The 12,479-nt window shown below is 40.7% G+C and overlaps 1 protein-coding gene across 6 annotated transcripts in view; it reads right to left on the bottom strand.

Moving 5' to 3' along the window:
* Positions 1–12,479, bottom strand: part of cdh23 (cadherin-related 23) — a 165,839-nt gene that overhangs the window by 136,114 nt on the left and 17,246 nt on the right. For all 6 annotated transcript variants that reach the window (XR_005079483.1, XM_037124921.1, XM_037124922.1 and 3 more), the window contains exon 3: positions 10,378–10,452. Coding sequence is in view for 5 of the 6 variants with exons in the window: in XM_037124921.1 (XP_036980816.1) it covers positions 10,378–10,452 (75 nt within the window). In the remaining variant the exon portion in view is untranslated. The remainder of the gene's footprint in view (positions 1–10,377; positions 10,453–12,479) is intronic.

Here is a 12,479-nt window from a genome sequence, read left to right as displayed (position 1 = left end):
CTGGATTTGTTCGCAACTGGAACTTCTCACTGGAGACAAACTGCTGCACAAAGAAACAAATGGGACAGAGAAAGAGACAGAGAACAAGAAAGTGCACTGGGCAGAGAAAAAGAGAGGCTGAGACAACAGACAAGGGTGCATTTAAAAAAAGATCCATGCTTCCAAGGAGGCCTGTTAAATGTCATACACCTTCTCGGTTCTGAGAAGAGAGGAGTTCAATTATACCACACTCTCGCCATCACACAATCCCACACACACATAAGCAGATATGTACACACCCTTCTCCCACTAACATGAACAGATGTAGAAGTCTGGCACATACTTTATGTATCAAAAGATACTAAGCGCAAACACCAAAATGACAAGTAATGTTGAGTGTCTTCTTTGGAAAGACTGCAGTTGCATCACCTCACAGAGAATGGCAACATACTGAGAGCATAACGAACACATAACCAGGGTTTGAGAGAGTAAAGAACTGAGCAAGATCATCCACTACCGGTGAAGATGATACAGAGATCGAGTCACCAGTAAACAAAAGCAAGCAGATTCGAGCCACAGACTGGTCTGTAAATGGGGGGCATGGAGTGCAGGCAGCCCACTTGTCAATTAATCCTATCTGGCACCAGCACGCTGGCCTTTATGAGAACAAATGTCAGCTTTCAAGACAAGGACGCTATAACCTTTCTTCATAGAGTGCACACCAGCCTCAGACGACCAACGCTGATATTACACTGCAGGCATCTCATATAAGCTGATCCAGCATATCATCCGAACAACAACTCAAAGCTCTTGGCATATTTGTTTTTTGAAACTAAAACATACCAACATCGCCACAATCTAACTCCCAGCACTTACAGATGGTTAGGAATTGCAGGACATATTATGTGTATCTGACCTGTGGTCTTACACAAATCAGAAAATTGATTGCATGTGAGATGGTGATGGAAACAACATGGCTGTACACAATATGGTGATTAAAGTGCTCTTAAAACAGGTTCCTTCACTTAGCAGGGATCCATATTCCAAGTAATATTCAGAACACTATGCACACTCTAGGAAGACATTTTTTCCATTTTCCAAATCATCTCTTGTGGACTTTGAGACCTGTAACCTTTTGATTTTAAAAGACCATTAGGAGTTTTACATGACATTTCATTACCTCCTCATTTCTTTCTCAAATCTCTTAAATCTTCTCTGTAGCTGAAAAAGACATTTTTGTTGGAATGAAAACACCTACTGAGGAATCAAGCCTGTGTAACATACAGTACAAGCTGCAATAACAGTATGTGCACTTGAGTCAGAGCTGCATGTGTGTTCATCTCCAAAGGTGAACAGAGAAACAGAAAAAACAAGAGATACAGTCACACAAACTGACAGACACACAAACCACACACACACCCATACAAACACACACACACATAAGCGTTTCCCCTCCTCACTCCGGCAGCATCCCTGCAATGGAGCAGGGAGAGGTGGTCGCTGATGTGAAACATCAATTTCCAGGTTAGCTGCTCTGCGTGGCTCAGGCAGGTATCAGCCGTGACCCACCTGGACCAGATAAGCAGCTGCAAGAAGCTGATCTGCCACCCAGCAATGCACCTCTCACTACTGGAGAATGGAGTAACGCGTGCGTACACACACACACACACACACACACACACACACACACACACACACACACACACACACACACACACACACACACACACACACACCAGTAAACAAATATTCTAACCTGAAACAATTAAATTAATGTGAGAGGAGAATGGGAAAAAAATCAGTAATACAAAACTGGCCACATTTATCATTTCCAATAAATAAATGCTGTGATGTTTGAAAATCACCACGTTCTCCAAATGAGGGGGAAACTATACATCCCTGCATTAACACACACATACACAATGCATGAGCACTGCTCAGGCAGAGAGTTCACCTTCTTTGTTACTTTCATCACACTTGCTGGGACTGCTGGGATTAAACTGGGGTCAAACCTCAGGCATTCCAGATAGGAAAAAAGTCCTAAACACAAATACACACATAGACCATACACGGACATGCGCACACAAACGTGTAAAAAGTTTAGCTAGAATCACCATTACGACATATTTTGGTGCTCTCTTTGATGATTCTGCGCGCACACACACACACACGCACACACACAAAACCAGAGCAATTATGGTTAAGTGTCTTTCCCAGTGACAGAGGACGGTGCGTTGAAATGCTACACACTGAGATAGTGTGTGAGAGCCCAACCTCAGCTGGCCAGGTAATCTAACCACTGCCACCATCACAGTGACGCCTGTCAGCTCAGTGCCGGGTGCCTTGGCAGTGAAGCTCAACCTGGTGTCGCACCACATTCCCACAGACAATTTCAATTAACTTTTACAAGCAAGAGAAATATCACACACACAGCCTGCAGCTATTCTTCGTATTCTCACTCTGTAACACTCATAACACAGGAAAAATGGAATAGAAAAGGAAACACCACAGAAGAAGAATGTCTTTTTAAAGGAGACGGGCAGAGTGTGAAACATCCAAGATAATGTCTCTGAAGAAATACTAAACAATGATGACTACGAGAAACCAAAATAACAACTACAGTATAAATGTTAAACAGACTGCATCAGTCAGTCACATGTATGGGTCTGAAGTCATGTGAGATGGGACTGCTCTGCCATGTCACCTGTAATTCACACCCAAGTGACACATCAGAGGCGTTTAAGAACTACTTATGTGTCCATTTGTGTAACCAAATCCGATCTCCGTCGCCCTCACCTTTTGGCTCCTGAGGCGCTGAAAGGACAGCAGCCAGCCAAACATTCTTCATAAACCCACTGTCACAAATGATCTATCTTAAGTCATTAAGTTGCCTGCTATAAACTATAAACTACAGATGTTTGACACTGGTATAGATAAAATACAAATCAAGTTGTTTAAATATTAATTACAATGTCATTATCCTGTTAGCAGATAAGTAACCTGACTTGTTCTGCCTATTTTATTTTGAAAAGTTCTGAAACTAGAGAAGCTGTATTGGAGATATGCACCATATTCTAATATAACTGATAAAACAATACATAATTTAAGACTGCCTTTTTTTTAACTAAATGTTTCCCAAAGTGCTGGCAGAAAAGCAAGACTGAAAGTTAGATCGCTAGAAAAGAAAAACAAGATCAGGGAGAAGTGAGGAAATTAAAATTATGCATGAGTATGTGCAGGATGCTTAGCATTCGAGAAAACTCAGAGGCAATGTTGCAATGAGAAGCCAGAGTGTTGTGAGTGTTTGCATGGGCCATAATAACACTAACACATCACGTGCTGGGTAAGTGCAGACAATATAGTGCAGCACAGCGTCATGATGGATGGTGTGTTTGCAGACACCGCTGAACCGTGGACCCCATTATTTCCTGGGGGAGGAAGGGGGGAGCAAGGCACCGCTGGGGAGAGATAAGGGATGATTGACTAAACCAAAACAGAGGTCCCTCATGGATGGCAGTGTGCTGGCATTATTGGGAAGCCATTGTGGGAGTCAATGTAACAGCTCAATGACAGCAGAGAGCTGTCATTGGAAGTAAGAAGATCAAGTGTGTCCCCTTCCTAAAGTGAGGAAGGGGAAGAATTTTCACGTGGGGAGAAAAACTTCCAGTCATTAAGAATATCTCCCGGAGATGTTGGGACTCATCTCATGCTGAGATCAGGTGGTTCATACTTCAGCAGGGAGGGATACTTCACTTCTGCAGCTAGTGGATCAGATTATATAGACAAACAGAAACTAACAGACACAGTCCATCTCACTTTCATTTACACAGCACAGCCGGCTCAAACTCACCAACAGTGACAGATACAACAGAAGTTAATAGAGATGCAGCAAGGACACACACATCGCAATCCAAATTGGCTAAATGAGGGCTGAAAGCAGGAGCCCAAACAGACCGGAGCACTGCCCTGCTCACAGCCAGACAGTGACAAATATTTAGTGCATCTATCCTGCAAGCAGATACAGCCCTGGATAGTAACCAACATCTCTAAAACACAGAATCACCTCTCAGAGAACTGCCCCCCTCTGCCCCCCCTGACAATACCCTGATTACCATTTCATTTTACCATTGCTCATTTTTCTTTTTTTCTCATTGTATGTACTTCTGTTTCTGCCCAGGATTATCTGGTCTGCAGAAGCAAAGACACGCAAAATATTCTTGGATGTCTTCTAGTCTTCTAGGAAACAATCTCCCACCCTGATGAGGTAATTTCAGATATTTAAAATGTCAACAAATAAATTGGGGTTCACACTCATTTCTAAAGGTTTTGGACAACATTTCCGGATGTGCAGAGACGCTTAGGCTTTAATCCTGATATTTCTCCTCCTCCACCACACTCATTGTATTAAACTTGTTTTTTGTGTTCACAAGTCAAAAATTGGATCCTGTGTTGCCTTTTGGATATATTGTTTTTTGTAGTTGACCAACCACTTCTGAGCACTACCTAACTCTGAAGTTCTACAAATCAAGCATATCCAAGTTTTTACCACAAAATGACATTATCTAGTGTCTATGTTTAATTTCTGTTACAACATTATGTTTTATTAATTATGTTCAGTGTTGTTTTTCCAAAAATAGAACATGCCATCTATGTCCTAACCCTGCCCACAAATGAACCACTGTATGTAAATGTTATGTTGTTGGTGTACAACAGGAGGATTAGCACTAATGTCAGAGAGTTGGATTGGATTCATGCTAAATCTTTCATGACAAGGAACTTATTAGCTCATTGCTGGTTGGTATGATGTAAGTGCATTAATGCCCACAGCTGAACTGGTGTGGTGGACTAGATCGCGATGAATCAAGGGGGTACATTTAGCTCTGAACGCTGCTCTGAAACAGTGTTTGGGTAAGTTGTTTCTACACTAAATTATTCAGAGTTGATTTACTGTATATGGATGTTGTTTAACAGACTGTTCATACTCACACAGTCGCACACATTCCCCCCGGAAACATACAAGTCTGGTCTGTTGGTCACTGAGCAGCACCACTGGGACAAATCGCTCGCATACTTACGTACCTAGTGAACATGGATACTGGGACTGATTTTTCGTCTGAGCACTGTCATAATGAATTTCTTATCTAGATACACGTTTAATTAACATACCTAATGTCATTACACATTTGCATGGGTGATATTTTCAATAAAATACAAATAATTTGTGTTTCCATAATAGACATCTTGTCAGGAGTTCCACATGGGCTAAAATGTGTGAGAGCTAAGGAGATGGTGCAGTGGGGCCAAATCTATTGGTGTTAGTTGGGAAAGAAAAATTGAAAGCGGGGATTTTTATTTGAAATGTGTTACAGAGCTCATTGATGTAACAGCCCTGAGCTTAAGACAGAGCATATACATGCTTGGGTCTCCATCACACTAATGTGCAAATCAGCTGATCGGTCAATGATGTGTATCAGTAGTCGGTCAGGTAAGGAGGCTGTTCTGTCCAACAGGCAAATCATTCGATCAGCAGCAGAATATACAGAGCACTTATCTCCAGCTAACTGTCACTCATGGGGAGTCAAATATGGATTTCACTACACCAAACACAAAAATCCTCTTGAGCAGGGGAAAAGCAGCACCTATTCTTCCTCTACTCTTTAACATAAAAACAAAATACATTGATGTCTGCTTCAAAAATATTTCATTGGCGTAGGAATGGAAATAGAACAGCTCATGCCACAATGCAAACGATATGTTCTTTTCTATTAAATCATAAAAGGAATCTGAGACCCTGAACCATGAAATTTCAACCAAAATTTCAACCAGAGAGAAAATGCAGCACTTAAAGCCAAGCAAAATAATTGAAAAGCCTCTGACTTTGGACTTAGCTAGTTATATAAGTAAAGCAACTTGCAAAGTCACACTTACACATTTATTTTTAATCCATAATGCAATCACATATTCAGTAAAAGGAAGACTTCTTGAATATGATATTTCTGAAAAGACCAGTCAGGGCTTTCAGGTGCTCGATGAAGCTTCGTCATTAGGTCCAATCAAAATAAAGAAGCATTCACATGACAACATCTTCTACAATAGTTAGCAATGGTTACAAACACTGCTTTGTTTATGACTGCAGCCACCATAATCAATATACTGAATCAGACAGCCGAGAAAGAGAGAAAGAGAGACAGTGTCCAGTGAGTTCTGACGAGCCATAGTTCATGTAGATTGAGCTGGGCACCTGACAGTGGGGAATTGGCTGGGGAGAAAGAACACAGACATTATCAACACATTTCGGGGAAGGCTTTAATAAGTTGTTCCTTGAGGCTACTTCTTGCGCCTTAATTATTATTGAATTAGGAATGCCACGGAGCTAATTAAAAGTGCAAGGTATTTACTGTGGCAGGAGAAGAATGTGAGAGAGCAGAGGAGAGCAAATGGAAAAGAAAAGGTGTCCTAATACTGCAGCTGAGATAGTACATTTTGGATGCACAGGAGCATAAAAACATAAACATAAAAAATGGCTGACAAACTTTAGCTGAAGAGTCTTGGCTCCTGAGCAATGTTTCGCTCCTGGCATTGTAAGAGAAGAGAAAATATATAGCCAAGGAAATATGCAGTAAGAAAAGTCTATTTGGCTGAAATAAGAGCTGGTATACTGCCACATCACACTGAAACTGGTAAGTGTGCTGCTTTGGAGTATGAGGACTATAACATAGTTTGCTATAGTCTTTTACTGTTGGAAATTTCATGCTCTTTTGTTAAATGACAAAGGATACAAAAGGAGTGACAAAGGATATAAGCGACTCCCATTGAGTGAAATGGTTGTAAGAAAGAGAGAGAGGGGGACCTTCAATTCACTTAATTCACTCATGTAATGAATAGTGCCAAAAGCTTCTCTCCTGTTGTACTCTCTGCCCTCTGAGGCTTCTCACTTCCTCAGTAAAAATAATTGAATCTGAATGTATACAATAACTCATCCCATCTAAATGAACATGTGTTTTGATAATGTTAGCCTAAGCAGAATTGGAAGCCTTATGCTAAACTGGCATACACTATGAGACGTGCACAAGCCATCTCAGCAGTGCGGAAGTTTCTTATTTTGCACAAATGTTGTGTTCTTTCCACAAGTTAATTACTCAGTAGAGAGCTTAATCTGCCGAATCAGGGCAAAGTGGATTAGGAGATGAGAGTGTTTAATCAAAGCGTTTTCCCGTTCTAATTACACATCCCATTTCCTGATACAACGCACACTGTTATCTGCCACTGCATTTAAACATCAGCTCCTCTGTTTAGCTGCCACCCTATCCCAAAGACTAAATGATCCCTATGCCTAGAGACAAAAATTCAAGAAACGTGGACATATGCATGCATACTCACACTAAGTGCACACAGAGAACACACCAGCGTGCAGAGAATAGATGATTTTGTTCTAAACCCTGTGAAATATTCCTTTTGTCAACATTTAAATAAAACATCTGATGCATCATATCACTGTAGTGTGCAGCAAACCATTAATGCAGCCTAATCACGCATCAAAGGCATCATTCCATACCAGTGGGGACTAAAGATTCCTCTTGTGTTCAGTCTCAGCTATGCATCTGCATTAAAGACAATTAAAACTCTACAGGAGTCAGAGCTAGGGGACAGTATATAAGTTAGTGTGGGGTCATCTCCCATTGTGTTACACCTGTATTTATAGCTCACATCTCTGCATCCTCCTTCAAACACCTTGTGCTGGTTCCTGTACCAAACCCCTTGCTGGTGAGAGGGGGAAAGGAGCGGATGTAGTCTCAGATCAAATATCCATGGTTTTTGGATGTGTTCCTTCATCTTTCTGATAAATAATCATGTGCTCCTGCCTGCCATACGGAGCTCTAGTCACTGATCTGCTGCCTAGACGAGGCCAGATAGAGTTGGAAGCATGTGCACATGCATGCAGACATGGTTTAACTGAAAAAGTCTGCTTTGCTAATCTCTATAACACAGTATCAATGGTGCTGCTGTGCAGTCAATACACAAACTTTTCCAATGAATTCTACCATATTACATCATCACAGAGACCACAGCCTGACAACCTCCACGGTAACTGAGAACGACCAATCACGTGGCTGTGGAAACCTGATCACCAGGTTCAAGTCATGCAAGTTGGCTTCAGTCAGACAAGTGCTCATTTATGTTCATCACATCAGTGGTAAAATGATGGCCTAATGAAGTATAGAGAAATGTATGAAGGTTTGAATATGATTAAACCACCTCCATTGTGCCCTGAAAGTCCCATTTAACAATTCTTTATTCTTCACACAATATTTCCACTGAACCTTGAGATGAGAAAATATGTATTTTCAATCTACCCTTTATTCAAATCAAGAGTAAGAGTGATGTCAGCATTGAAATTGCTGCCAGGCTACTCTATTAAACTGGTGGGCTGGATGATAAGTAATCTTGACTGTGTGTGGGGAAACGTGGGTGTTGGTAGTGAAAAGGCTCTTATGCTGTTCTCAACTATGTCACAAAATTAACTTACAAAACACACACACTTCTATTCTTTTGATAACCCTAAATGACATGATGTATGTCTAAACCTGGAGATGGGACACCCATAGAGGTTGCGAGTTCACTGCCATGGGTCACCAGATGGTTATAGAGAAAAAAAATAATACAACATAGTTTGGACTGGCAAATAGATTGTTTATTAAATCATCTGTGCAAGTGATAGATAGCCAGAGCTTATTTAGTGTTTTGTGAGAGTCCCAGTGTGTCTGCACATGAATTGAGAGTGTATGTGAATATATCTGCCTTAAGTTTAATGTCTAACGTAAACATATTTCTTCTGGCAAACAACTATTTGAAAGTGGGCCAGCCAAAATGTCTTCACTTTCAAACATGTCTTTAGTCTGTTAGTTAAACATTTGCTCTGGTTCTCACAACAGTAGTTGTAAAACACACACACACACACACACACACACACACACACACACACACACACACACACACACACACACACACACACTTGAATCGGTTGCTTGTGTGTTCATGTGTTTATGAATTGAAGGGCCTCCTCGGCGAGGACATCTGCTGACCTAATAAACAATAATCTTGACAAATTGTCACTGTCCGATCACTCAGCCCACCCTCATAATCACACCATTGAAGAAGCCATCATAGGCCGAGCCAGAGACATGACTGACAGCTCTCTGGACCAGTGGAAGCTGCTGCTGGACTGGAGCCCAGCTGCCTGAGGAGAGGACACAATGATTCATGGCCAGAGGGCAACCTGGACAGAGTGGTTAGGGAAATTAGCAATACCACCCACCAACACATCCATGCCCTTCACTGGTTGGAACACAAGCAGACTGAAAGAAGAAATGGCCTTCTGCCAAAAACTGCTTAGTGCTCTTGGACAAAGATGCCACACTGGGCAAGCATGAGGGTAATGTTGTTCGGGGTCATGGTGATGATGATTTACGATAGGCTCTGTGGGATACTGTAACCTTTCCTGGCTGCAGTGCAAAACACGTAACTAAAATGATGATGGAGACAATAAAGTCAAAATGACTGAAATAGTGATGATGATGGAGGCCCAGTGATGTATTTGAACTTTCATGACCCCAAGAAAAAAAATGAGAAAGGGAAAAAAAGTCAAGGTTGTCAGTGCCTGTGACTCGTAACCACTAACATAAAGCAACTCTGAGGGTGTAGACATGGATAAGCCAACACTCGACGACTCAGACTGGGATTGTTGACAGACTGGCAGAGTGTAAAGGTCATGTGATAAAAAATAAAAAAAAAACTTCTAGAAAATCAATCCAATATAAAGGATTTTAATTCTAAGCCACTGACACCCTCAAAGAAGATGAAAAGCTAGACATCTCCAAATTGCCCTGTCAATCACTGCAACCAACAAAAAATGACAAAAAAATAAATAAGGAGGGGGAATTATAGATCCTGGAAGAACTGGACTCAACCCCCAACTGCCTCTAACAGCAGTGACACACAACATAAAAGCAAGCTTATAATAACATGAATATATGAAATCTGGACAATCCATTTCATCCAGACATGAACATCAGGATGCAAAATATCCAAAGCATCCCACCTGTTTTCTGTTGCAGTTATATATTATAGAGAATCACTCAGAAGACCAAGCCCTGGAGATTCCTTCTCATCACAGAGAGAGACACACGACACACATACAAAAACAAACACATCCATTGCCATCACTGTCAATGTCTTTTATCCCGACTCTCTTTACTTGTTGTTTTCTCTTTCTCAGTTTTACATCCAAGACATACAGAGGACACACCATTTCTAAGCAGTAAACAAGTTGGCAAAGCAATGCACAACTTCATAGTGATACATCAAAATACAGCATGCAGGAACTCCACAGCGACTCACCGACGGGCATATCTTCATAGATGAGAAGGTAGGTGGAGAAGAAGTAGTTCAGGAAGCGAGGTGGCTGGTTGGAGCCTGTGATAATGAGAGGAAAAAGAATGGTCATTTAAATTCTGCCCAAACATTAGATAGTAAAAAAAAAAAAAAAAAAAAAAAATCTGTATTTTGGCCAATATAGACACGTTTTCTGAAATTATCCCTCATGTGTGGCTATCAAACACTTATGACAAAGACAAGTAACAGAGGCTGGAGATTTAACAGTTTGACAATTAGTCATATTGTCTTAAGTGACAGGATTCCATCTATAATAAAACAATTTGAACTACCCTTCTGCATTGTAATCTCTTAAAACAAAATTTTCATATGGAAGCATATGGAACAACTTAATTGCAGATACCAATATATCTGTGATAGGCCTATATCGGCCAATATATCACTCAGGCTCTAATTAGTGTTTGATTTTGGTGCTCAAGTGATTAACAGCTAATATTATACGTATAATTACCATATTGTCAATTTCTGTAAATTGATTTGGGGTACAGTAAAGTGTGACAGATTACTTATTACTAACCTAACTGTAACTTCTTAGAGTACTACCAGCCTGAAAACATTTATAAATGTAGCTCTTTGGTTATGGCAGGTCGTTGACACCTTTTTGCTGCTTTCAACATCAGCATTTGTAAAAATATCTTCAAGAAGAGGAACAAACATCACTGCAATGAGCACTTGAACTGAAACATGGAGCATCTAATTGGTGCCGATGCCAGTGCACACACCCTTGTTCCACTGTTTAATTCAAAGACTGTTTTCACATCATTTCATGAACAAAGCATGGCCCCTCCCTCCAAAATGGGAGCTGTGGCAAATATAGAGTGTGTGAGAATGTATAAGTGGCTGTGGTAAATATATTCAGTGTATGATACTGTGTGAGCACTGGAGCAGATGCACTCAGTGGAAGACAGAGTATGACATCTGGAAACGTTTGCTGACATTTAGAGGTAACCACAGTTGTTTTTACAGGAAAAACACATCAACACTTTAGTAATGACAGAGGTTCATAAAGAGAAACATCAACTCCAACCCAGAATGTACTGCACAGCTTCACAAATGTCACTGTATGTGGATCTGACCAAGAGATCCTCTATTTGGATAGACAAGTCTTGCTTGGAGTAGGTAATATAAACTGAGTAAACTTTATGTTTTAAGAATACCTATCTTGGTACATTTTCCCGGCTTGGTGCCATTGATCTCTTGGCAGCGCAGGCAATCCTTTAATTCTGCTATTCTCAGATGTGCAAGCTGGTGTGTACATAGTGCAGCCTGTGTACCTCTGAATGTAATACAGGCATTATAATGTAAAATGGGTCAATGGCTCCAATTTTGTCTTAGGAAACTGACTAAATCTTTGGTTAAGAAGCATCTGAATGTTCTGTCCTAAAAATCCTATATCAAATCTGTCCTAACTTTCTCTTTAATCTGCTGGATTAGAAGCTGTAGTGTCAGATGTAAGTCTGGACCAAGTGAGAGAAACCACTGACAAACGTAGCAAGAACAGACAGCCTGCCCACAATATATCACCTCCCATCAAGTCAAGGTTTTTGAAATGAAGTTACTGCCCTCTTTTACAAGTTTACTCAGTTCTCCATCACTCACTACAGGTGTGGAAATTTCTCAATTATAAGATGCATTGCGATTCGGATGTGAATGATTCTGCATTTATGCAGAGACAAAGCATAATGGAGAATCTGCAGCTTATGTTGCGTGGTTGCTCCCATGCATTGAATTGTGGGTGGACATTAGGCTAACCTTACTTATGTAGGAGGGAGGCAGAGATCATCTGTGAGTGATAATAAAAACCCCAACAAGTATTTTTTTAAATCGACATCTCAGGGCACATGTCAGACCTTATGAACCATGAACAATAATTGCTAATCATGTCAGCCTTTTTCAACTGAAGCTAACATCTGCAGCCATAAATATTAACAGCAAGCCCAGCTAATCAGCCAAGACCTGGGGAGGTGCTATCAACTTAACCATCCTACTCTGAGAGAGGTGTGTGCAGCAGAGTTATTAATGCATTATCTTAAAGCTGCCATGTGAAA

The sequence above is a fragment of the Acanthopagrus latus genome, chromosome 15 (assembly GCF_904848185.1).
Source record: "Acanthopagrus latus isolate v.2019 chromosome 15, fAcaLat1.1, whole genome shotgun sequence".
Classification (NCBI taxonomy): domain Eukaryota; kingdom Metazoa; phylum Chordata; class Actinopteri; order Spariformes; family Sparidae; genus Acanthopagrus; species Acanthopagrus latus.
This window is presented reverse-complemented; position numbering and strand designations above follow the sequence as displayed.